Below are 26,729 nucleotides of genomic sequence, written 5' to 3'. Positions count from 1 at the left end.
TGTACAGCTTTACACAATTGGCTGGATTAATTATGGTGCGGTTGCTACTGATTTTTGACGTCCTCTGAAGTATCAGGTATAGGCCACTCCCATAGCTGGGTTTCTGACTAGATGGACTTATGGTGTGATCAAGTGTACTGTGTCCTAGTGTACTCTGTCCTATGTTTCAAGCTATCTGTCACCCTTTATAATTGTTTTATCTTCAGTGATTAGCTCTACGAGCTGACATTATACAGTGTTTTGCCACTGCATTGGCAGTTGGATAGGATTGCTCATTTATAAATGAATTAAATAGCCAAATTCCATCTTCAAGGTTTGCATTTCTGTGATTGTACTGTGCTGCCATCTTGTAGACTGCTTACTATTATTTAATTATTTCTTAATCATTTATTTATGGTAGCACCCACTCTGTGTTAATGTTTTCCAACAAAAGTACTCGAATTAATGTATTTAACACCAAGCCACTCCTTTCCCCATCATGCCACTCTCTTCCCTTTTAACTTCTCGCTAGTCCCTTCTGATGCGCCTTTCACACTGAAATAGGAAAAGGAAGGTGTTTTTTTAAAATGGTGGACAAATTTCAGAGGCGATGTGCAAGGTTGAGCCCTTTACACTCAGTTGGGCTCCATCAGAGCTACTTGGAAAAATATTTCGTATTATTGCCACCAATGTGCAAAAGAATGTAAGGGTTCGTCACCGTGGCCCAGTGTGATCTACTGGGTGTGTGAATTGCAGTGCACACTAAAAGGTTTCACTGAAAGTGCCGCGTGTAGACTCTGAGAGAACTAAAAAGTACTCAGTTTGTGTTAACATGGTCCTGTGTGAAATGGGACTTAAGTTTCTTTATTACATTATAACATTTGGGGTATAAACTTAAAATCAAGTTTAAAAGAAACTTTGAAAAATATTAGAGCATTTTTTTAAAAGGAGATATACCTGACATTCCCTCCTTCAAATAATAATCTTTGATAATGGCTGTGTGTTATTCAGAACAGAAGCCATTTGACAGCTTTGGGTCTGAGTGAAATTAGATCTGAAAGAAGAAAAGTGTCAGGTGGAAATATGCTGAACACCTCTCTCAGCCTGGCTATTGTGGCAATTAAGGATTATTCACTGGAAATTATTCATTTCACTTTGCATATCATCTTTGTAAGATTGGTAGTATGCCAATTAAAAATATGTGTACAGCATATGTGTAGAGATGTAGTATGCTGTATAATACATATAGGGTATATACAGCATTTTGACACACACACACTTTGTGTATAATTTTTTAGATTGGTGCAGATATTTGTGGTTTCTTTGATAATGTCACAGAAGAACTTTGCAGACGATGGATGCAAGTTGGAGCATTTTATCCATTTTGCAGAAATCACAATGCTGAAAATTACGCGGTAGGTTACAAATACTCTTAAAAAAGTTCCTTAACGATATAATTACATTACCAATTTCCTACTACTGTTGTATCAATGAACTTACAAGTAGACTACTAGCATTCTGTATCTCCACTAGCACAAAAGAACTGGAACAAATCCACTGAAATGTAATTATTTCTGTTGTCCTTAGTTAATATTTACTCAGTCATTGAAACAACTGCTGTCCTACTAGCATAGTGTAGGCATTCTGTCTCCTGCATTCTAATACTCTGTTCAATTACGTTTTCTGGTCGAAGTGAGCTATATAGTTCACTGGATTGTAGCTGATAATTTTACATTCGTAGGCTGTCTTAATAAAATTCTAACTCCAAAAGAGTCACCTCCATTGGAAATAATTGTATGTACTGTGCCAGGTTCACCACCGGAATCAGCAGCTGCAACCTCATTGTGTCACTGTTCATGTGGACTCCAATAGAGTTGCAGCTGCTTATAGTGGATTTGGCCTACAGCGTTCTCCAAAACACGTTTCCTTCTTCATGACAACAATAACAATCCAACCTTTATTTTCAGCCTCAGGATCCGGCTGTATTTGGGGCAGATTCTGTTTTGGTGAGATCATCAAAGAACTACTTGAACATTCGATACACTTTACTGCCCTACCTCTACACCCTTTTTTACAAAGCTCATACACAAGGAGACACAGTAGTGAGACCACTTCTTCACGAGTAAGTTCACTGATCAAAATATGCATAAACAGTATTTTTTGTTGGAAAGAGGGAATTCAATAGGGCAGAGTTTGATGCTATTGTATACATCATATTTATAATACAATAGCTTTTAAGAAAGATCAGTCATAAATCACATCTAGCTGTCTAAACTATTATCATTTGCTCTAACACCTGCTATGAACGGTATGAAATGTCAGTGGTAAATAAGAAAATGACTTTTTGGCATGCTGCACATTCTAGAAGTTGCATTTCCTAGCTCTTAAACTCTTAAACAAACTATTTCTAAACAGGAAATATATGAAAAATATAATTTTAAACTAAAGGAAACACGGGAGTGTATTTCTGGCATTGTCTGATTTTTCTTCATATCGAGATTAAAAACAAGCTATAGTGTTATAAATTTCCAGTTATCAGTGTTGCCATTCTTCTGTGCTGAATCCAGGCAATGTAGTGTTACCCATGGCAATACTCAAACAAACAAAATAAATTCTGCTACTTTCTCCATCTTTTAGGTTCTATTCAGATGAAGCAACGTGGGCTATTGATCGACAGTTCTTGTGGGGCCCTGGTCTTCTTATCACTCCTGTACTGGACCCAGTATGTTTGATTGTATATTAAAATCTATCTTTGAACTCTTTGTTGAGCACTGACATTCATATTATTTAGGACTCAATTTTGCCCCTAAACATCACTGTGTATCTCTAAAATTTGTAATAGCTAATACAATGGAGGGCACCCTATTGTCTTTACATTAGACCATTTGTTTCCTTGGATTCTTCTATGCTGCAAAGAATACATCTGACTTCTGGCTGTTCTTGTAGCTGATTGGTTGGATACGTTTACCAACATACACATGCTGACCAGATAATTTCATCAAGTAACCAGTGAACCATGACCTAGCAGAGCAAACATCAGTTATAGCTAAACTAATGCAGAAACACTTATGAATGTGACCATTCACAAGCAGGTAGATCAGAGGGACAGGACATGATACAATTGTTTGTCAAGCCATGTTTCTAAAATTCACAAGCAGCTTCTCTTCATCTCTTTGTAATTTCACTGGAGAACACCAAGATCATTGATTATTCATGTTGCAGTGATGACCCTCATTAATTCAAAATTTCCCCTTTGGCCCTCAATCTCACATATGCAATCGCATTTTTCAAGCTCTATCATAATACATTTGTTAAGTGTACAAAACAAGGCATATCTGAAAAGAAATATCTGGAACAAAGTAACACAAAAGGAGATTTTGGGGTAATTGTAAATATCAAATAAGACATGAGTTTGCAACATGATACAATATCAAAATGAGCCAGTGTGATTTTTGGGCTGCATATCACACACAAGTATTGTATCATGGAGCAGTGATGTAATAGTCCCTCTATAGTTCTGATGTGACTTTGCTAGGATTATTATATGCATTTATGGGTATCTCCATTCTACTAACATTTTAACAAGTTGGTGGGATTCAGAGAAAAGCAACATTGATTAGGAGCTAAAAGGACTGATTCATGAAGAAAAGTGAAAAGCAAGAGCTGTGCATAGCTTGGCTAAACAACATTTAAAAGGAGGGGGGGCTATGATAACAGTCTGAAGGTGTAGATACCCCAAAAGAATTATTTAGTTTGGTACAAGGGGATATGACTAGGAGAAATGGGATAAAAGAAAGGAAGAATTGAGGCTAAGTATCAGGGAAAATTTCTGATTGTCCCATCTACAAGGAACGTGACAGAAGCCTCATTGCACGGCACATTTAAAATGAGACCACATAGATCAGTAATAAGCCTACTTTAGGGCATAAATCTTCATTGCACATGGATGAACAAGGACATTTTTTTTCTATTCTAACTTCTGTGATACTGGGGAAAAAAGTCTTATACGTTGACCAGACCATTATAGAGAAAGGTCCTTCTTCGTAAACAAAAATCAGAACAAATATCATTGAAATTCTCTTGTCAGCTTGAAATTGTCACTTTGGAAATGCTGCTTTAGTTGCTATTTGATTTGTCTTCAAATATGTAAGATGTTTCTTTATTCTCATTTCAGGGGGTGGAAACAGTGACAGCATATATTCCTGATGCAGTATGGTATGACTATGAAACAGTAAGTAAATGCATATAATAAGGCTGGGCTGAGTCCATATCTGTGTGTTCTTCTCAACATTGTCCTCTACGGGATGGGTTGTGATTGTTAGACCTGGTAGAAGAGATAAACATGAAGGAAGCAGAAAGTTGAGAGAGAGAGAAGGGAGAAATGGAGGAGAAGATGAGAGAGAGATAATTAAGGGAAGGAGGAGGAATAGAGAGAAAGGAGGAGAGAGAGTTTGTAACAAATGTTAGCAAGATTTATGTTTCTTCTACATTCTGTACAGTGCTGTTAACACCAACATCAGTAAATAAATAGTAAAATATAATAATAATACTTGCAGTCTCTTCTGGGCATTCAAACACTGGCATGATATCCTTATTTCTAAAGAAATTAAATTCACCACTTCTGTGCCAATTCTTCTGCCTGTTGGCTGAAGAAGGAAGGTAAGGTTCTACCCTGTGCTTGACACAGGACAGCGTCTACTTTCAGCCTTCCAAGATGAATTGGCTTTTCTTTGTGTGTTGATCATGCTGGAATCAAAAAGTAAATGTTTTCTGTTTGCTGTTGTAATGTAGGGTGATTTTCTGAGGTAGTAGGCAGACAGTGTCTGAATAGACATTCATGTATTATAACTGGAGGAACTGGAATGGAAGCTCAGGATGTGAGAAACCATTCTCTGTAGTGAGTAATGTAAAATACCCATTTTCTTTTCCATTCCCATAAATTAGGGTGGAAGAGTAGTATGGAGAAAACAACAAGCAGAGATGTATCTCCCAGCAGACAAACTAGGACTTCATCTGAGAGGAGGCTACATTTTTCCTATTCAGCAACCAGCTAATACAACATTGTACAGGTACGTTTTAAGGCTGAGCACTCTGATCACACTACTCTGTAATGTGATTTCAGGAATGGGCTCAGAATTGTCAGATTTCAAACCATTGGATGTATCATACGGGAATGTCTGAAGTCAATTGCATCCTACTCTCTTTAGTCAGGCTAAAGTCCCACTGTAGCCAGGGGTGCAGGATCAGTACTTCAGTGGTGTTTGGATCAGGTCCTGAAGCTCTACAGTCAAACATATGGCCCAGTTTGCTTGTCAGTTTGCACACAGAGGGTTAAATTGTAGCTTTGTCACAAGTCCTGAGTGTCAACGTGCCCGAGGAACAAACTAGAAACCAGACACAGACTCTCAATCTGGTCTCTGGGTCCCCCTTTGCTCCAGAGAAGTGGGGGTAAGTAGTCTGCACCAATTTGTCCCTCTCCTTGCTAGCCCATATGTGTGATTAGCAACACTGTGGTGAATACTGTTGTCCATCTCTACTACTGATGAAAGGGATGCTCCCTTGTTGCCCTGTGTGAATATGAAGGATCAGTTGCTCAGGCTGATTATTGCCTGTGGGACAAAGTGTGGATGTTAGACCAAATTCCTTTCTTGGAATAACAGATTGATACCCACGTAATTAAGAGGAAAAAATGATCTATTTGGTTTAGTATTTAAACTTTGAGATTGGTAATAGCTGAAAGCATTGACATACTTTCATGATTAATGCAATAATATGAATACTGGTTAATTACATGTTAATTTTGTGTAATAATTTTTAGTCCTGCCACACATTTTCATCCATTTCCATGAAAATGAAAGGCAAATTCGCCAGGTGAAAAGTAGCTTAGAGAAAATCTGTTCTGTTGTGAAATTATTAAAATCTCTCAGCCAAAAAATGGTGAAAGGAAATCTGCAAAATTTTGCAAACACAAAACCTCAGTTTTTAACATGAAGATTTTGGAAATGAAAATTGGTAGAGTCAATATTTTTTCAAGATGCGTCAATATAAACAAGGTCTAGATATCATTTATATTCTTCAGAGAAAGTCTTTCATTTTACAGCCGCAAGAATCCGATGGGACTTATAATTGCATTAGATGACAATAAACAAGCAGCTGGAGATTTATTCTGGGATGATGGAGAATCTAGAGGTAGGCACATTAGATACACGTAACATTTGAAGTATTAGTATATTTGAAAATAATGATCTTAATTTTTTCATTGGTTTCATGGATCAATAATTTTACATTATGCAAATTAGTGGTATACTTACAAATTATAAATGTTACAATCAGGGGGCCCAGTCTTGCAAATTGTTACTCATCTGAATAGTTCAGTGGGACATTAGTGAGGGTTTGGATATGCAACCTCAAGTGGAGGAAATGTAATGTTCTATTCACAATGAAGGGACTGAAAGGTTGGTTGGATTGTTGTTTGCTTGTTAATATGAAAAAAGGCTTATATTAACCTTTAAAAAAAATCCAAAGTTATACACCACATTCCTGGCATATTTTTAATACACTAAAAGGTGAATTCTACTCTCAAATTCGCTGTTGTATATCCAGATTAATTCCAGTGGATGCGAAGCTAGCTTGGGTATGTCTACACACAGATGCAGTCACACATCTGAATCACTGTGAACATACCCCTAGATATGGGCCTAAATACAGACAGTGATAAAGTTGGGTGCTAAAAGTGAGGCATCAAATCCACAAACAAACAAACAAATATTTCATCACTGATTTTGTTTAATAAATTTAATCAAAATAATAATTTATAAATGTATTCATTTGTATCAAATGTCCAACTTATCAAAATAAAATATCTGAGTTTTATCCCTTTAAAATACCATAGTTAGTAATGATAAGGTTGAGATTAAAGCTAATTTGGAAATTAAAGGGAGTTTGGATTTTGAATTATAAAATAACTGGCTGTGATTTCTAGAGGCGCCTAAGGAGTTATGCACCCAAATTCCATTGAAATTTACTGGGATCTGGGCACCTAAATCCTTTCTTTGACAATCCCAGCCTTCGTCCTTTTTATTATACTTTTGTTAGACAAACCAGCAAGCAGTTTAAATATTTATTCCAAAATGACTTCCTGAAGACCTTTTATTACACACTCAGGCTTTTATTAAAAAAAGATTTAAGGACCTGTATGTGATAGTTTTTATTGTTTGTTTGTAACCCATTGCAGCACCTTATTAAAAAAAAAAAAGCTAAGGGTTTGGTTTATGGCATATGCCCATTACATCTAATGTATTTCAAGAATACCTGGTTTTCAGGAAGTTCTGACCTTGCATTTTTAATCTAACAGTCTCATGCTATCCATAGAGAGAAGGAAATAGAAAAAGAATTTGAACATGATTTAGCCATGCTGGATAAGTTTAAGAAGGAATTTAAGGAGAAATGTCTCAGCAATAAGGGCTTATGCATAATGGAGATGGTCAAAGCACCACCGGGGAGGTCAAGAATAGATTACACTATGTCATCCCACTAATGTTTCTAGTCCTGCAGAATATGGCCCTGATCCTGCAAACACTTGCGCATTTGAGCGTTTTTATACACAGTTCTCACTCAGTGAAATGGAACTTCTCTTGTGCATAAATGTTTTCAGGACTAAGATCTAAAGGTGATGGGAAGGTTATATAGGATTGCTAGTGTTAACTGTTCTGATTTCTGTCTATGATTCTGTCAGGTACTGACTGTCTAGTACTGAAATTCATTCTAACCTCTATGTTCAGATATACACTATCGTTTGATCTGTAAAACTGTTGAATAGATCACCGTTGACCTCTGTAAATGTGCTCAAGTTGGAGAACTCAGAGAAAATTTAAATATAGTCTCCCTAATAAGCCTATCTGCAAAATTATTCTGGGATTCTGCTACTGTTCCCCTGCCACCAACTCACCTGTTCACAGATCAGTTTTTCATTGAGATGCGAGAGGTCCCAAAATGGTCCACACTAACCCTAAACTTCTCACTAAGTGGCAGACCTAATTGTGGGGAAAGACCAGAAGGCTGCTGCCCATCTGATTCTCCTGTTGTGGGACACCTGGCTGGCTACATCATCCTAACTCCTCTCTCAGCCCCAATTCCAAGATGCTGCCATTGTCCTAGGGGGTCAGCCTTCATCCACGTACTTTAGCTGTGAAGGACTCGGACTCTCTTCTGGGTTTCACTGCTGTTCCTTTAAACTATAAAGTGCCCAGTCTACAATTCCCTATGATTACATTGTACTCTGTAAATCTTAACTCAGAATATTGAGTATCTGTGTCCTGATATTGAAGAACTGGGGTCGTTAAGAGGAAGTTATTTCACTACCTCAAGTAGGAGGGCACCAAGCTAGCTGGGTGCCAGAAAGCGGGGCTGCTTGTGCTCTGAAGGATTATGATATGATGATTTTGCTTGATATTGTTGAAAGTGTATTTTTAAAGATCTATGCAATAACAGATACATATTCTACTTATAGAATCCAGTTCTTATTGTTTTGACTCTACCAGTTCTGAGTCATGCAAAACCTTTCAAACTGTCCATGCTCTTTTAAGTCTCATGAAACTCTGGGCTGCCTTAAAGAAAAAAACGTTATGGTTTGGCTGATAATTGCTGCAATAAATATTGAATGCCCTGGGCAGTTGCTGATATTTCTACAGAGGGAACGTGTTCTTTTTCAAGATCTGAAATAACTCAGATTTTATTGTACTAATATTGAGAAACAAAATTATATGAACTGTTATGATTTTTTGATCATTTTCTAAAACAAGTCTTCCTAAAAACTTATGAGTTGCAATCTTCCTTAGAAATTGTTCACAATTTACTAGCAACCACAACCTTCTTCGGGTCTGTCTTTTTTTTTTTTTTTAAATCCCACACTGCAGTGTTTAGTAATCAACTCTTACATTTGCTGCCAGTGAGGTATTTTATTCTCTGTTTCATAACTACATTAGATAGAGTATAAGTATAATAGAAACTCTTTGCATAATAGATAATTGTTCAAAATATTTCAAAGAGTTAGCTTTGAAATATGGATATAAGGTTAAAAGTGTATGCAATCCTTCTGGCAAGTAGCATTTTAATTACAGTGCAGCTGAATATCAAGTTTAGGCTCTCTTTATGTCAATTCATGGCAAAGAACTATGTGCAAGTAATGTTATTACTTTGCAAAGTCAAGCACTCAAAAGTTAGGAAATATCAGAATTGAGATTGCGTGTACACACACACACACTACACACACATATGCTGCACACACACACAGGTTGTGCATGCTGCACACGCACAGTTACATGCTGTTTTTTTCCACAGGACCCCTGCCTTGTTTCTATCCAGTTTTGGTAACACACTTAACCCCAGGAAGTCAATGGGCTACTCATATATATCTCTACCCCGATATAACACTGTCTTCGAGAGCCAAAAAATCTTACCGCGTTATGGGTGAAACTGCATTATATTGAACTTGCTTTGATCTGCCAGAGTGCACAGCCCTGCCCCCCTGGAGCACTGCTTTACTGCTTTATATTCGAATTCGAGTTATATTGGGTTGCGTTATATCGGGGTAGAGGTGTACTTACAGTTAAGCATGTGTGAAGTGCTTTGCCTTAGAGCATAAGGATTTTGTAGTATGTTTCCACAGATTTGCCTTTATAACAGCTTTTACTGTAGTCATTCTTTAACATTCTGCTCTTTAAAAGGAATAGAAAAAGAGCATAAGTTTAAAGCAGGTAAATATCCCCATAATGTAGGATCAGTTGCATGGACATCAGGGTGTGCAAAGGAGTTTAGTAAATCTTCATTTGTCCCTCACTGGAAGGTATGCAAGACAGGAATTATGTCTTAATATCAGTTTGCACAGCACCTAGCACAGTGGTGTCCCTATCTTGATTCAGACCTCTGGGTGTTACTATAATAATAATTAAGCAATCTGTTGGTTTCTAATTGTGACACAATTCTATGCTCAACTTGTCAGTAATGCTGGGTAATTTCTGCACTGTGCTTAGAAAGTGTTCATTTCTCTCTCAATATTTTAGGTACAGTGGAAAGTAAAACCTACATTTATTACCAGTTTTCAGTTACCAATGTAAGTAATTTTTCATAATGTTATTTTCATTGTGTTCATTTTAATCTGTAATGTTTTCAGTTAATCAGAGCATCATGTTTCGTTGTTTGTTCATTCATTCTTTTACTAACTTTTACATATCATAAAAGCACCCATATTTCCTGACAGGTAATAAAATTGACATACAACTATTTATCAAGTAGTAGAACTGCAAGGTGATGATTGCCTTTAGCTCTCATCATACCAATGGGAGTTTTGCCTGAGTAAGGGAGGAGATACAGTTCTATTAAAAATGCAGTAGTGGACTCTATAAAATGTATTTTAATTTATTTCTGCACAAACTTTTTTGGTTTTAAACTAGACAGATATTCTGTCAGTAGAAATAAATGTATTTGCTAACAAATAATACTTTGATTAGGACAGCAATTCTATCATTTCTTACATATTAAAAAGCGTCATAAAGTCCGCACATAAGGCTGAATGTGTCCATTCTATGGGGATGATGAACTAGGGTAGGGAAGGAGTATTGCATCTGTTGCATCATTCACTCCTTCCTTTGACCCCACAGAAGCCCCTTCATGCGTTCTCCATTGGACTTGGGTCTTTTAAGGGAGTGGTGGGGACAGGATCAGAACTACTGTATACAACATTGTCCCCCGCAATCCTTGGGGATTCCAAACCTAGATAATTCTGATTGGGTAAGAATTAATTTGTGTTCCTTTCTCTGCTGTGCTGAAATTCACCCAGGGGAACAGCTGGTGGAGAGGAAACTCACAGGAAGCATAGGAGTGGAAGCGTGAAAACCTTCATAGATCTGATTATCATTTTTCTTTTCCTTATTTTTAATCTAAAGTATTTTCCCTACATCAGTGGTGTATAGTGAAGCCAATGAGCTGGCATTTTAGAGGTGTCAATTTTTATTCTAAGGAGTGAATGTCAGCAATTTAATTAGGCTGTCAGGACATAGATAGTTGATAGTCTCTTTTGTCTCTTTTGACTAGATTTAAACAAGAATTTTTAGCAGCTATTTAATGGTTGCATTCAATTTATTCAAAAAGAGCTTGAATAATGTTAAAAAATCCTAATTGTCCCACATAATAAGTCTGTATTATTATTACAGCTACCATGACACTGACGTGTATAGAATTTAACAGTATCCTTTCCTGGTGACTGAGTGGTTGAAGGGGCTAGTACTAGGATATAGAGCCTTTTACTAGTGTGTCATCTGTTTGATACTAGCACAGCTCCGTTGTGACAGAAAGCTACTGACTGATGGTAATGTGATAGTGTAAATAGCTTAATGTTGGTCCATGACATGAGTCGAGAAAGTTCACACCATAAAAAATCACCCCTAGTGCACTAAATGGTAGCCTTGTTTGCATTCTTAGCAGAGAGGCCAAGGACCTGTTGTATGCAGAGAATAAATTTATATAACTGGTTCCTCCAGGTCATAGCTGAGATGCACTTGTTGGATGCTGTGGGGAAAATTTCTCTGTTGCTACTTGTGATGCACCTGTTCTGGGGATTGCTGCCTAACCACAGGCTTATGTACTGGGCTATCAGTCTTCAATTAGCCCTGAATCCACACACAAGCATTTCTGTTTTTTGATAAGTAATCAAAAGTTTATTAGTAATTAACATAATCATTTACTCTTTGTGGTTACAAAGACATTGTAATCAAGGACATATTTCCTGCTCTTATTGAAAGTCAATAAAGAAAGGTTAATTCATTGCATAAAGCTGCCATATATCAATTCAATCAATAATGGAGAACATCTATTTTTAACAAACAAATAACTGACATTTTATTAAACAGGTAAATTGCTAAGAAAATATAGTGCCCTGTTCAAGAATGGAAAAAAAAAAAAGAATATTGCATCAGCTATCTTCATTTCCCTAGAACATTTGTGCTGCGGATCAGAAACTATGGGTGAAATCCTGGTCTCACTGAAGTTAATGAGAGTTCTGCCCTTGACTTCAATGAGACCAGGGTTTTTCCCTATATAGGCAAGGTAAATACATCTGAACCAGAAATGCTCTCCTCCTCTCCACCATATGCTTTCCCAAAGCGAGCATGGAGCTTCAAGTAAATGGAGCTATGTGGGAATCTGGTCCTTTAAAATTTTAATATTTTTTTTGAAATAATTAAAGAATAGAGAACCTCTGTTTTATTGATGGCTCTTCCCTCCCTTCTGAACTCAGACAGCTGGTTATATTCTGGATCTGATATGTGGGTTAGGATTGAAGCTGAGAGGGTTGGATATTATAGCCAAACCATGGACAGATCATGGTGAGGCTGGAGATGGTGAGATTTATTGTGCATTTCAACCTTCACAAGAATGATGTTTCAGAGTGTATTTATGATTTCATGGCTGCAATGACAGCCATAGTGCTGTCCTGGTGGTGGTTCCACAGCCACCTAGCTCAGAGGTGGGCAAACTACGGTCCTCGGGCCACAACTGGCCCTCGGGACTGTCCTATCCGGCCCCTGAACTCCTGACCTGGGAGGCTAGCCACTCCCCTGCTGACCCCTCGCCCCCGCAGTCTCCACTCGCTCACTCCGCCGCCGGCACAATGCTCTGGGAGGCAGGGCTATGAGCTGCTGGGGCAGCGCAGCTGCAGAGCCCAGCCTGACCCGGTGCTCTGTGCTGCATGGTGGCGGTGGCCACTGCCAGCTGCCAGTGCTCCAGGCAGTGCGGCAAAGGGGCATGGAGCACGGGGGGGTTGGATAGAGGGCAGGGGAGTTTGGGGTGGTGGTCAGGGGGTGAGGGTGTGTATAGGGGATGGGACGGGCGGGGGGGGTGGGGATGGGGTTGAATGGGGGCAGGGATCCTGGGGGGCAGTCAGGAAGGAGAGTGGGGGTTGGATGGGGCGGCAGGGGGCAGTCAGGGGCAGAGGTTCCGGGGGCGGTCAGGGGACAGGGAGCGGAGGTGTGCGGATGGGGCAGGTGTCCAGGGGGGCCGTCAGGGAACGGGGGGGTTGGATGGGGCAGGAGTCCCAGGGGGGAGTGGGGGCAGATAGGTGATAGGGGCCGGGCCACAATGCTCTCCCCTAACCGGCGCTCCATACAATTTACGAAACCCGATGCGTCCCTCAGGCCAAAAAGTTTGCCCGCCCCGACCTAGATGATGATTAAGCCACTAGATCTAGTGTTTGTTTTCAATTCAGTGATTCAGTCAGTGGAGTTGAAAGCACTCGGCACCTGACAGAAGACACTTGGTACGTCTCTGAATTGCGTACCTGCTCTGACTGAATAGGGTTCAATCCTGCTGTATCAAGTAAATAGGATATAAGTCAGAATGCTACTTCAACGCTTCTCTGGCTCATGTCCCTCATTTGCTCTTTCATTATTTCTAAAAAAAAATAATAAAAAAAAAAGTAAGAGATACAATTGAAGTACATTGTACGAATTACAAGACTGAAACAGTGTCCATAATGTAATATTTATTTATGTTAAATATATGTTATATTATAGATCATGGTCTTGAAGAAAAAATATTAATTATCCAGTTAAAGAAACTACTAAGGGGAAGAAAAAAACAAGTGTGTGTGTCATTTTATAAATTGTATTGTAAAGAATTGTTTAGAAAAACAAAAAGTAACTTTTTCCAGTAAATCACACAAGACAGTGTGTGACAATATAATCTGAATATCTTGTCTTTCAGAATAGCTTAAAAATGAATGTTTTGTACAAGAACTACATCGATCCCAACAACTTAACGTTTAAGGAAATCAAAATCTTTGGATTGCCCCTTCAACCTACAAGTCTTACTGTGTTTGAAAATGGTGTGGTGCAGAATTCTCCTCATAGTATCAGCTATAATCCTTCAAATAAGGTAAATAATATTTGAATTCAGGGACAGAAGCTTCTGAAGAATTTTATAAACTTTCTTTCAGGTGCTTAATAGAATAGGATCATGGATGTAATCATGTATAGTAAATCTATTTTGTTGCAGAATAAAGGCACTTAAAGCTACAATTGTGTTATGCTCAATAAAAATGTATAAAAAAGTGCATGCCAGTTTTGCCCTCAGACACACACTTACAACTCTCAGTAGCCAGTAGAAGTTATGCATGAACCCCAGATGGCTGGATTTGACTTAAAGAGTAGAGTGTCATATTTGCACAAGGTAAACAGTATTTGACATTAACATCAATGCTCAAAGAGTGCTTTTAAAAACTAAAATGTGTGTGGCTCTGAAAGCTTCTCAGGCATCAGTGCCACAAGCACTCCTCATCAGGAAGAGTTCTGAGTGGCAGCCACATGGCAGATGTATGTGCTGAATAAGCAGTCACTTTAAAACCCCATTGAGCTGCCATTCATGAGAAATCTTATGAAGGATCTTGAGAATCCTGCCACTGCTGTGTATCTGGTTTCTGCACCATCTTTTAACTATTACAGGTGATTGCGTTAAATTAAAATGATAGAAATAAGACAAATAGACCCAATATTGATTACAGTAATTGTGTCTAAGATTAGACACTTAAATCCATATTTAGGCACCTAACTAACAGTGGTCTGATTTTCATTCATTATAAACTTCAGTGGAAGCTGTCAGGACTCAGCCACTTTTATTTACTTTATTAATTTAGGAGCTTGTTATAGAATTCAAGTCTGAAAATTTTAGTTTTCACGCATTTTAAAAAATATTAATAAACTAAGTATTATGGGGTAGATCCTCTGCTGAAGTATGTTGTCATACGTCAATAGAGCCATGACAATTTATACTCAGTGAGAATCTGCCCCTATATGGGTTGAAGACAACATTGGTTGAGGTCAGTTTGAATAATTGTCCTTTGTTTAATTTTTTACAGGTTACCCATGTAACTGGGCTTCAACTTGAACTAGGAAAATCATACTTACTGGAATGGAATCAAGAGTTAAATGACATTGAAAGATTTGATTGTCACCCTAGTCCCAATCCAACACAACAGACATGTAAAGCCTTGAACTGTATCTGGAAGGTGAGCAAAAATTATTTCTCTAACAGGGAACAGGAGTCAAAAATTTAAGAAACTTTTATCTTTTTCCTTATAGTTTACTGTTGTGAAAAAGATGGATCAAGGCAATTTCAGAATGGAATTAATCTGACAATTTTCTCCTTTTACAAGACTTCTTTTAAACAAGGGGCCATATTGTCAGCTGTTGCGTGATAGCATAGCACTGTTGACTTCAATGGAACCAGGACAGTTTGGAACAGCTGAGGATCTGGCCAACATATATTAAAAATAGAAGATGATGTGGTATTCTTAAAAGACAGGGACAAATAATACTTATAATTATGCTTCCACTTATAGCTCTTCCCCTGCACATCAGCTCAGAGTGCCTTTTGCAGGTCAATCTGCCTTTGTCAGCATTCCATACTCTCAATAAAACAGGTTCTAATTAAAAATTAACTCTACTAGAACATAAAATCTGAAGAAACCTTTGAACTTTAGGGAAGTTTTCATCCAGTTTTTAACTTAATGACTTGGATCTGTCTTTGTAAAATGGATCCAGACAGGAACAGCTGATATGAAGTTCCTCAAACTTGGGTGACTTTCTTTTCTGGATCTAAATCTATGCTTTAAAACTTGGGTGCATCTCTAGCTCTGAAGTCTAAGATTCTGTACAGGCCACTCCTGAGAACATAACAGCCATGATACCACCACTCGCTGTACTACAAATATCCAGTGTATCACTATGTGAAATGCTTTGGGATGATGAACATTTGAAAAGGGCTGTTTGTCTCTGGGTAAAATGAAATTTTATTCCAGTTCTGAGCTGGGACTTTTTTAAAAAATAGAGAAACTTAATCTTATCAAATTGTGAATTGTGCAGTTAATTAAATCTCCACTGGAAATTGGGATGTGCCCAGCAAACTTATTTTCACTTGAGAACAACCAGACAGAGTTTGAAGCTAGGTGAAAGTTTACTGCATTAAGCTACATCAACAGATGCAACCACAGACTAATTATTTTTGTATGTTCATTTTCAGTTAGAGCAGGAGCCTGGAAGTTATTTGCTGTCAGTTCTCAGACAGACAAGGCCTATAACCCTGGATGGGTATTTTAACCCTTATTCTAGAGAATAATAATAATAAATTAATAATAAAGCCTTCAGGGAGCAGCCACTGTGATATGCCTCTGAAGACCTAAAGAGGATGGTGGGACACCTGTCCTCTTGAAGACATCCAATAGTAAGGGTAGAGATTCCAGCACCATGAACAGCAGCTGCCCAAGACTGCATATCTTTGTGGAATTTGGCTGAAATTGAAAGGGCTAGGTAGAACCATCCCCTCTTTTTTTGAATGGATTTGGTCAATCTAAATTGTTCATACAACGTTGCCTGAACAGTATAAATGCATTTTTAATAGATGCAATATGCTATAGAGTTGAAAGGATTGATAGCTTCCTCTTTGCTAAACTCTACTAACATTAACTTTTTCAAGAAGCTTGACATGAAATAGTTGCATGTTAAAAATAGGAGTCTTGTGGAATTCTCTTTTATTGAGGTTTAAAATTCAGGCTCCCAAATACTGTTTACTGATCTACAATATATTTGAATTTTTAGCCTGTCTCCACTGGTAATGTGCCATCCTGTTACTACCCTTCTGACTATGGTTATTCTGTCAGTCAAATTACATACACCTCTTCAGGTTTATCGGTGAACCTCAACAGAAATAGTAATTATGCTAATCGTGCTGCGACTTCTACTACCCCTATCAATACACTTCGCTTGGATGTGACATATCATGACAACAATATGCTGCAATTTAAGGTAAAATTATTCTGAAATTGTTGTGAACTGAGATTGTTCCATTGATTACATTCTTTTTATATAAATTATCTTTTTTTAAAATCAGTTGTCTGCTTTTTGTACATTGGTTGACTACCCTGACTTTTCCACCTGATGAGGTAGGTTGCTTCTTTTAGCTAAATAGCTGTTATTTGGGTTTAAGCCAAATCCTCTCTTCTCACAAGAGCTTATGTCCTAGTTCTTATAACTTAATCATATGTAATAGCGTATAAGCACCCAAACAACCAATCAGAATTTGGAGAATCTTGAGGAACTTTATCATTAGGATGTAAGTATTATGCATTAACTAAGTATTAATTAAGTATTACTGATGATAACTTTGGTGCTAATGACACTTATAAAACTATATTCTAAAAATAACATTAATAAATTATTCAAGTGATCATATTGCATACATTGAATTTACCTATTAAGACAGACTATAGAATAAAGAGAACATAGACTTGGTATGTAAGCATCGCAAAAAACATAAAACATTAACAAAAAACTTATAAAGGTGGCTTAAAAGTGTGAAAAAGTGAAAATTCTCTTTACTAAGTATAAAAATAAATTCAGGGCCACATTAACCAACAGTAATCTCTTGAACAAAACAAAAGATTCTTCAACCTTCATTGCTTCTTATATACCAGTCCATATATCTATTATGTTAATTATAATGATATAACTGAGAAAACTGATATTGAAAGAGAATGCCTCACCCAACACACTCACACTCCAATTTTTTTATCTGTTTTAGCTAAATGTTTGTTCAAGACTTGTAACTATATTGGTTCCATTTGAAAAAGTTTGTCAGAAATCTTCCTCTATTTAAGATTCTACCAGTCTGAGAGGTGTACCGGGTAATTAATATGGGGAATAGTGATGGAACTTGTAATATTTCTAAAAAGAGATTGAACTTTTAAGTGCCATCAATTTATAGATCTTTTGAATATTTTATATGCACTCAAGTGAACTGATTTCTTCTTTATAGATTTATGATTACAACAATAAAAGATATGAGGTTCCAGTACCACTAAATATTCCTAGCAGTCCTACAAGTACATATGAGAACCGACTCTATGAAGTAGCAATTCAGAACAATCCATTCGGCATCCAGATTCGACGCAAAAGCACTGGGACAATTATGTAAGTGAATCCTTTTCTTTTTTTGCTATAGGTAACGTTTTTTAATTTTAGGTTGCGCCAAGCCATGTTCGCTTTCACTGTATTGTGCTAGGTGGATTACTTCTTGTCCCCCTCTTCCCTCCCGCCCCCCCCGCAGTGGCAGCAGCCCGATAATGAAAGCCCCTCCTTTTGGGATATGCCTAACCATTGACCACTTGTGTCAGTTAATAGCCTAATAGACTGATTGTTAATGGACTGAACTTCTGTAGTTAATAGCATTGAGGAACATCTCTTTTCCTCACCAAATGGCCAAGAAGTTTCCCTTATCACCTCACATCATTGACTATTGTAAGTTTTAGATCTCGTGGTAGAGTGACTCTAATGACAGTATTTTATTTCCCTCTGCAATCCCATGTTTCAATTGGATAGAATAATTAGCAGTTTGCTTTTGTCTTTGGCATGGGTAATTGTTGGTTTTGACAAAAGATGTTCAGCAAATCTTATTGCTTGCCTGGTGATGTGATTTACTTTTCCCCTTAGCATCAAGGTTGTGATTGTAAGATATTTTTACTTGCGACTTTCATCTCTTGGTATGAGTTATGATTGATGGATTTTTTGTTTGTTCTGTTTCTTTTTGTAAATGGACACCCATTTGCTTACTTTTTGTATGTGCTAGGGCTTTTGTTTGTTTGGGCTTTTAAGCGACATGCTTTTTCAGTAGGTGTCCCCCCACTCCCTTTCCTCCAAGATTGAAACTTTCAGACCAAAGGGCAAGTGGCCCTGACAGCAGTGGTTAAAATTGCCTCTTCTTCTTCCAATAAGTGCACTGTCTGCCTTTCTAGCTGTTTGTCTGCATGTTAATACCACTCAATAGAGTATTTTAACTTCTCCCAGGGAATTTAGTGTGGTCTCTCTGCACCTGCAGCAGTTGGGAAATGGGGAGATGCCTGTCCAGAAGAAAAGCATCTACCTATATAGGTCAGAACTGATAGGGATGGGACTGTGGAAAGACCAGACTCCCATCTTTCCAAATGAGAAGGAGGTGGTGACTGATGCAGGTAGCCCTGGTCAGTAGGTGTGGTTGTTTTTTGGGCAAGGTCTTCAGAAGGAATGTAGAATTTGCCTGAATTTCCCAGATGTGAAAGGAAGTTGAAGTAGCCTTTTGAGACCATCTGAGCATTTCCACTTTTTACAACTGCAGGACTTCCTGCCCTACGGTTAGGAGTTATTACTTGACCTGTAAGAGGTGATTGGATGAGCTATTCCAATATCTAGCCAGTCAGTGTCATCATTTGAGTGTGTGCTCTTTCATCATATGTGCTAGGTGGAAGTACCAAAAATGTTGGCTTATACCTGAGTAAATTGCCTTCTTCTAAAGTACCACATCTTCTGGTGAAAAGTTGTTTTTTTGTTTTGTTTTGTTTTTTGTTTTGTTATATGTTGCTTTTTATGTTTGTATAATTTTACATGTTTTGTTGAAACCCTTTATTCTAGGGGGACTATTAGTATATCTGAGAGAATATCTTCAGGCACTTCCCCAGAAATTTGTTTGCACTTTGAACGCAATTGATTCTACTGCAAAATGTCAGGCTCATTCTTCCAATCAAATTCAGAAAAAAGAGAAATTAGACTTGCATCCTGAGGGATTTTTGCTAATATCCTCTATCCTTTGAGTCTGGATTGCTTAAATCTTTTGGATTACGGATGCTGATACAACTATTCAAAGCTGATACACATTCAAATGGAGAGACCTTACACCTGAGACTGAGAGAGTGAGACAGACGTAGATGTGTAAGAACTGAGAAGAGAGGAGAGGAGACGTTTTCTATGCAATGTTGCTTCTAGAGCTGTTTTCTGGAAGACACACATAAGTGTGATAACTAAGGACTTAGTCTAATGCTGTATAAGTGTAACGGGGTACACTGGAACTCTATGGCAGGGGAGGGTAACCCACTTGGTCCACTACCCCATTTAACAGTTTCCCCCCCGCCCCAGGGTCATACCTGGGGGATAGGGGGTTACCTTTGGTGGTCAAAGGGAAGAAAATGTCTCAGGAGGACACCAGGGATTGTGGAAAGCAACCCCAAACAGCTGCCTCTGTTCATGGTCTGAAGCTGGCGTTCCAAAATGAAGGAGTAGGTTTCTGATCCCCTCCTTAACACTGAATAATGTCTGGGGGTTTGCTGCTTGAGACCGTAGTTCAGACTCTGTTAGGGTTCTGGAAAGAGGGTACAGTTCACATCAGATAGAGACTCTCTTTCTTGTTCCTAGCTGTTGCATTATATTAAAGACAGAGGAAAATACATTAAAATACTATTTTCATGTAAAAAAATTCCATTGTTGCTACAAGGAGGTAGTATGCTTAAAAAAGGGACACAAAGAGGACCCAAGTCAGCCTAACTTCAATGCCTGGAAAGATACTGGGACAAATTATTAAACAATCAGTTTGTAAGCACCTAGAGGATAATAAGTTCATAAGGAATTCTCATAAGCAAACTAGGGAAATGCAGTCTAGGTGAAATTATTATCAAGTGGGGTGTACAACCAGTTGAAAGACTGTGTTCAAAAAGTAGTTATAAATGGTTTGCTGTCAAACTGGGAGGCCATATCTAGTGGGGTCTCACAAGGGTCATTCCTGGGTCTGGTGCTATTCAATATTTCCATTAATGACTTGGATAATGGAGTGGAGAATGTGCTCATAAAATTTGCAGATGACACCAAGCTGGGAGGTGTTGCAAGCGCTTTGGAGAACAGGACTAGAATTCAAAACAACCTTGACAAAATGAAGAACTAATCTGAAATCAACAAGACAAAATTCAGTAAAGATGAGTGCAAAGTACTTCATTTAGGAAGGACAAAATCAATGCACAAGTTCTAAATGGCTAGACAGTAGTACTGCAGAAAAAATCTGGGGTTATGGTGGGCCACAAGTTGAATGTGATTCAACAATGTGATGCAGTTGCAAAAATGGCTAATATCATTCTCAGTTTATTAACAGGAGTCTGATATTTAAGACATGGAAGATAATTGTTCTGCTGTAGGCTGTAGTTGGCACTGGTGAGGCCTCAGATGGAGTACTGTGTCCAGTTCTGGGCTCCACACTTTAAGAAAAATATGGACAAATTGGAAAGAGACCAGAGGAAAGCAACAAAAATGATAAAAGTTTTAGAAAATCTGATCTTTGAGAGAAAGTCTTAAAAAACTGAGCATCTTTAGTCTTGAGAGAAGAAGACCGAGGAGGACTGATAAGTCTTCAAATATGTTAAGGTCTGTTATAAAAGAAGACTGTAATCAATTGTTTTCCATGTCCACTGAAAGTAGGATAAGAAGTAATGGGCTTAATCTGCAGCAAGAGAGACTAGGTAAATAGTAGGAAAAACTCTCTAATTATAAGTACAGGCAAGCTCTGGAATAGGCTTCCAAAGTGGGTTGTGGGATCCCCATCGTTAGAGGTTTTTAAGAGGAGGTTGCACAAACATTTGTTAGGGATGGTCTAGGTTTACTTCCTCAGTGCAGGTGGTGGCTGGACATGATGAGTTCTCGAGGTCTCTTCCAGTCCTAAGTTTCTATGATTCTATGATTTGTGAGTTGGAGGGAATGTGATCAACATGATTGTGAATGGAATCAAGGTGTTCATTGGATAGCCTTCATGCCAAAATATGGTCCACTTTATTAAAAAGTTTGAGAACTCCTATAATTTGGACAATGTGGAAGACCAGAAAGTACAAATTAGAGTACGACGGGGAAGTGCTGAACTAGTTTGCATAGATCGGATAATAGGGTCAATTATTGTACACTTCTTAGTGAACAGGGTTTTTTGTTTCTTTGTTTTTTGGAGGGGATTAGAAATGTATATGGGAGTTTCTGAGCTAAAACCCCTGGAAATACTTTGATATAGTTTTAAGTTTGTAAGGGAATGCTTTATGAATAAATGATAAATAGAAAGGTAGATAATATTTATGTTGCACCCATTGCTGTGGTTTCTAGGGTCAAACTAGTTCTTTCACCTCATTCGTTTTTAAACTTTTTGCTTATCCCTAATTTAAAGAGAATATTTGCACGTAAGAGGAAATCTTAAAGAAAAAGCAGTGCAAAGCACCAGGTACTTATTGGTGATAATTGAAGACTTCAGGAAAAACCTAAGGTCCCCCCTGTGAAAATTGCCATCATGGCTAATACGTTACACATTGACCAGACAGAATCTGTATGAATGCTAAGCTTTTCCTTACCAGAACATAATTTTAAACACAAAACCAAATTCATTGTGTTTTTTCTGTTACTTTGGAAGTTGTTAAAATTGCAGGTGCAGAAAAAATATTTAATGGATTTAATGCCACAATTAATTTGCAGATAGATCTCAGTAACATGACAGTAAACACATTTTGTGTGAGCATTCCCTCTTCCCACAATGACACATTAGTGAGGGATAAAGGAGAACAACGATGTGAGCACTTATATGACTTAAAATATATTTTACTTTCTCATTTATAAAAACCTATTTTGTAATACAGTTTGTTCTTTGTTCTTAAAATTGAATTGTACAGTGATTGCTTGGCCAACCAGAAAAAAAAATTCATATCCACAGCTCTCCTGGAACTGCATAATTATTCAGAAGATCTATTATCAGATCATAATTAGATGAACAATAAAGAATGAATTGAATTGCACTTAATTTGCAGTGGATGAGATTCAGAGGTAGATTTTCAACACTGGGCAAAAATCTGCTATAAACATAAATGACATCTCCTTGTTTACTAAATCACATGTGGCACCAGGGCTTGGACTGTAGAGGGGGCAGGCAGGGAAGGTGATCATATTGTTTCAAGCACCTCCACCAAAATAAGCTCTGCCCATACATGTTGACAAAATGAGAGGACACTCACAATAAATTGTTCAAATGCCTCACTGAAATCGAAGGCCTCTCAGAGCTGTTGTTTCAGGCTTTTTGCAAACTTTCGTACACATCTCTGCATCAGTTACATTTGGGTCACATTTTTAATATTTTCTTTGCAACTGTAACAGTAAGAAACATCCTTCTTTTTTTTGTAAATGAAAGGCACGTTACTGGAGGACAAGATGGAAACTTCAGTACAGTGCTAGTGCAGTATATGGGCATGTACTGGCTGTTTCTGAGCCCTGCACAGCACTGAAAACCTCTATTCCTCAATATTCTCTGCTGCTTCTTCATTCTTTCCACTCTTTACTGATGGATAATGGGATAATTCTCATTCTTTTTCAGTTGGGATTCTCAGGTACCTGGTTTCACCTTTAGCGACATGTTCATTCAGATTTCTACCCGTCTGCCATCACAGTATATCTATGGATTTGGTGAAAATGAACACACTACATTTCGGCAAGATATGAACTGGCACACCTGGGGAATGTTTGCCAAAGACCAGCCCCCTGGTGTAAGTAGAAATAGATTTTGTTTTTTCTCTAAGTAGTAACGCTTTCTTTGCTTTATATGCCTCTGGGTCTTTGTAGCTTGCTATTCACTTAAACTGAATCAAAGCAGACACTTTTTGAGAATTTAATATACAATCCACTGAATTCTGCCTGGCGGTGGCAGGCTTATTTTGCCTATGGCTTGTAGGACAGATCCGCAGATGTGAATGAGCTACGCTTGGTACAGAAACTGAGGAGGGGACAAAGGTGGCATTACACTATGTTTGCATTCCCCTGGCTTGATGGGGAAGGATAAAAAGTGTGACTACATATGCAGGCAGGCCCAGCATTGAGATCCCACATAGCCCTGACAGTCCTGATTTGCAGACTTCATATCTCAGTCCTAGGCCTTTGAATTGAGAGACCAGTATTAGTGCTCATCCAAAGGTCATTGAAGTCAACGTAAGAGTCCCATTGGACACTAGATCAGGCCCAGGAAGTATTGTAATTTGTGATGTGGAAAAATGTGTTTCAGGGAATAGGCTATGGACGTCTCTAATTCTGTCTTTTTAGTTATGATCAAAGACACCGATTGGAACTCAAGTCTTGATGCAGACATGAACAGTGGCAAATGAATCATATGCAATAGTACATTGCTGCTTTTCATGCTTTTCAGCTAACTGTTTAGTTGCAAATGATAGTTTTAGAAAAGCTAAACAAGTGTGATGCCAATTTGCATATTATAAGATAGTCAAATTTCCAAACAACATAAAGGTTGCACCCACAGTAATGCTCACATACCTGTTCTGCATATAAAATCCCATACCTGTGTGAGCAAACTAGTATCTTGTAACAGGTAAATCAGTGTTAATGGATACTTGTGTATGCATATGTTATTTTCTGCATGGTGATGTGAGGTTTGCAGCCCCTATAAAGTGAACAATGAAAGTGGTGGCATATTTCTCTTAGAGCTGTCCACACAACAGATATTTTGGTTCCTTTGCAGTTCTGAAAAATCAGAAAAAAAATTGTTTCAGGTGAAACTTAATATTTTTTTTAATTTTCAGCAAGTCTAAAATTGTGTTTTTTTTAATTTGGGTCAAACTAAATGTTTTGTTAGACTTGAAACAAAACTTTTCAGTTTGATGAAGATTATTTTTTACATTTTTAAAAAATAAAATGAAAGAAAATTATGAAACAAAGTTGTTATAGACTGAAAAATCAAAAGGTTCTGTTTCAAAAATTTTGAAACACATATTTCATTTTTTTAAAATTAAAACAATTCAGTGAAACTGACATGAATCTGTGAAACTTTTTGGTTTGCCAAATCTGCATTTTTGCCAAAAAAAAAAAAAAAAAATCAGCCAAAAATTGTAATCTAGCTTCAATTGCTCTGTACCATTTCTTTCCTGTATATGCTGCTTCTCCACATCTCCAGACACCACAATTATAGTCTCCTCATCATTACAATTTCAGCTCTAATGCCTTTCAAATAAGAGAGTCACCAATGTGGATACTGATTACAAAAAAACTGCTTGAAAACAGGAAGGCTTTGTACTGGGAAAGGTGCTTCATGTTAGCAGGAATTTATTAATAGTTATTCAGGGATCTAAAGTAATACAATTATTTTTTTCATACTCAAATGCTCTCAAACATATTGAGTTCAGAAGCTTCAAACTGAAAATAATCTTTCTGTAGGAAACTTAAATATTTACCTTCGTCTGTCTTAGAAGTGTGTGTGTGTGTGTGCGCGCGCCTAGGCAAAGGAAGAGATTCTCTGATAATTCTCTTAAAGTTATTTATCCAATCATTTATTATGATCACTAAAAGTAAATGGAAAATATGTGAATATTTAGGGTATTTCTATAGCAGAAAATTCTATTTTTATTTATTTTGCAGTACAAACTGAATTCTTATGGTGTCCATCCTTTTTACATGGGCTTAGAAAATGATGGAAATGCTCATGGAGTCCTCTTGCTTAACAGCAATGCAATGGGTAAAAAAAAAAAAGCACATTTATTTTGTTATTCCTGAAGTGTTTTCATATATTGTGTCCTTTTTCCTTAAGAGCAAATTATCTAAACATTCTCTTTCTGCTTTTACTTTCTGGATTTTCAGACGTCACATTCCAGCCAACTCCTGCTCTGACATATCGCACTATCGGAGGAATTCTGGACTTTTACATGGTGTTGGGCCCAACGCCAGAGCTTGTTGTTCAGGAATACACTGCAGTAGGATTGATATGATGTCACAATTAATTACATTTTTTAGTCTTAGATATCTTTTTTCATCATATTTCAATACTATATTTTCCCCTATTTTGTTGTTGTTAGCTGATTGGACGACCAGTCCTGCCAGCGTACTGGGCTTTGGGATTCCAGTTGTGCCGTTATGGATACAAAAATGACACAGAAGTCTCTGACCTGTACGAAGCAATGAAGGCAGCTCAGATACCTTATGTATGTTGTTCCAATTAAAGTGTATGCTACTGTTTGAACTCTGATTTTTCAGACTGTCCCCTGATGAAAAGGAGAATAAGAACAACCACTGCAGAATAGAAACTACTGTATGCACTAAACTGTAATTAAATTTCTTTGTTTACTCTGAGTGAAATAACAATAGTGCTCTCTTTGCTTTTTATTAGCTGGACCTATTAGTGGAAGCTATTTTGTACTATTGTATTTCATATTTTAAAAATCTTATTCGCTTATATGTGGCATGGTTGCAATTAAGGAGCTGATGTAATTCAAATGTCTATATATTCCTGGAATATGAACACACATTGCATCCACATTGGGATCGGTCCTACATTCCCTGTGCTCTTAAAAGTCTTACTGAGTCAGTGGGAGTAATGGAGGTGCAAGGAATGCAGGACTGGGTTCATGATGCAGACAAATTGGGGCACTGGCTAGATTTAGCCTTTTGAAGGCAGGATCGTCTTGGTCTGGGGAGTAGTGCAGCTGGAGTCCCTGTTAGGAATTTTTGTTAACTCCGTTGGGCTCCACAGATTGAGACTTTGTTGATGCCATTGTGGAAATTATTCTGTGCCTCCCACACAGACATGGCTTGTAACATTTTAAAAAAATGCTGTGAGACAAACAGCTTCGGCACATAACTTAAACCCCAATGCCCTAGCATTTTCTCATATAATTATCATTTGCATTACAGTAACACCTGCAGGCCCCAGTCAGAAACGGGGCCCCTTGTGCCTAGGCACAATGGTATAAAGTTATAGAAACTAGTAGGAAGGATCAGGAGATGGAGGAGGAGGAGGGAAAATGCAAAATATATTCTGTGTTACATTTTTCCATCCTGAAGTATCATTGAAGGACCATGGTTGGTCACCCACCCAAGGGAATCTTCAAAAGGACC

At 37.8% G+C, this 26,729-nt stretch overlaps 1 protein-coding gene across 2 annotated transcripts in view; it reads left to right on the top strand.

Annotated features, from left to right (window-relative positions):
• The window catches only part of SI (sucrase-isomaltase), a 155,808-nt gene that overhangs the window by 53,831 nt on the left and 75,248 nt on the right, over window positions 1–26,729 (top strand). For both annotated transcript variants that reach the window (XM_054040390.1, XM_054040389.1), the window contains exons 17-31: window positions 1,278–1,394; window positions 1,947–2,101; window positions 2,617–2,701; window positions 4,154–4,210; window positions 4,924–5,048; window positions 6,080–6,168; window positions 10,041–10,090; window positions 13,735–13,905; window positions 14,885–15,034; window positions 16,623–16,829; window positions 17,839–17,993; window positions 23,212–23,380; window positions 25,257–25,353; window positions 25,476–25,588; window positions 25,691–25,816. In XM_054040390.1, the coding sequence (XP_053896365.1) occupies window positions 1,278–1,394; window positions 1,947–2,101; window positions 2,617–2,701; window positions 4,154–4,210; window positions 4,924–5,048; window positions 6,080–6,168; window positions 10,041–10,090; window positions 13,735–13,905; window positions 14,885–15,034; window positions 16,623–16,829; window positions 17,839–17,993; window positions 23,212–23,380; window positions 25,257–25,353; window positions 25,476–25,588; window positions 25,691–25,816 (1,866 nt within the window). The remainder of the gene's footprint in view (window positions 1–1,277; window positions 1,395–1,946; window positions 2,102–2,616; window positions 2,702–4,153; window positions 4,211–4,923; window positions 5,049–6,079; window positions 6,169–10,040; window positions 10,091–13,734; window positions 13,906–14,884; window positions 15,035–16,622; window positions 16,830–17,838; window positions 17,994–23,211; window positions 23,381–25,256; window positions 25,354–25,475; window positions 25,589–25,690; window positions 25,817–26,729) is intronic.

This window comes from Malaclemys terrapin, chromosome 9 (genome assembly GCF_027887155.1).
Source record: "Malaclemys terrapin pileata isolate rMalTer1 chromosome 9, rMalTer1.hap1, whole genome shotgun sequence".
Taxonomy (NCBI): Eukaryota; Metazoa; Chordata; order Testudines; family Emydidae; genus Malaclemys; species Malaclemys terrapin.
Note: the sequence above shows the minus strand (reverse complement) of the source record. Positions and strands in the feature narration are given on the sequence as shown.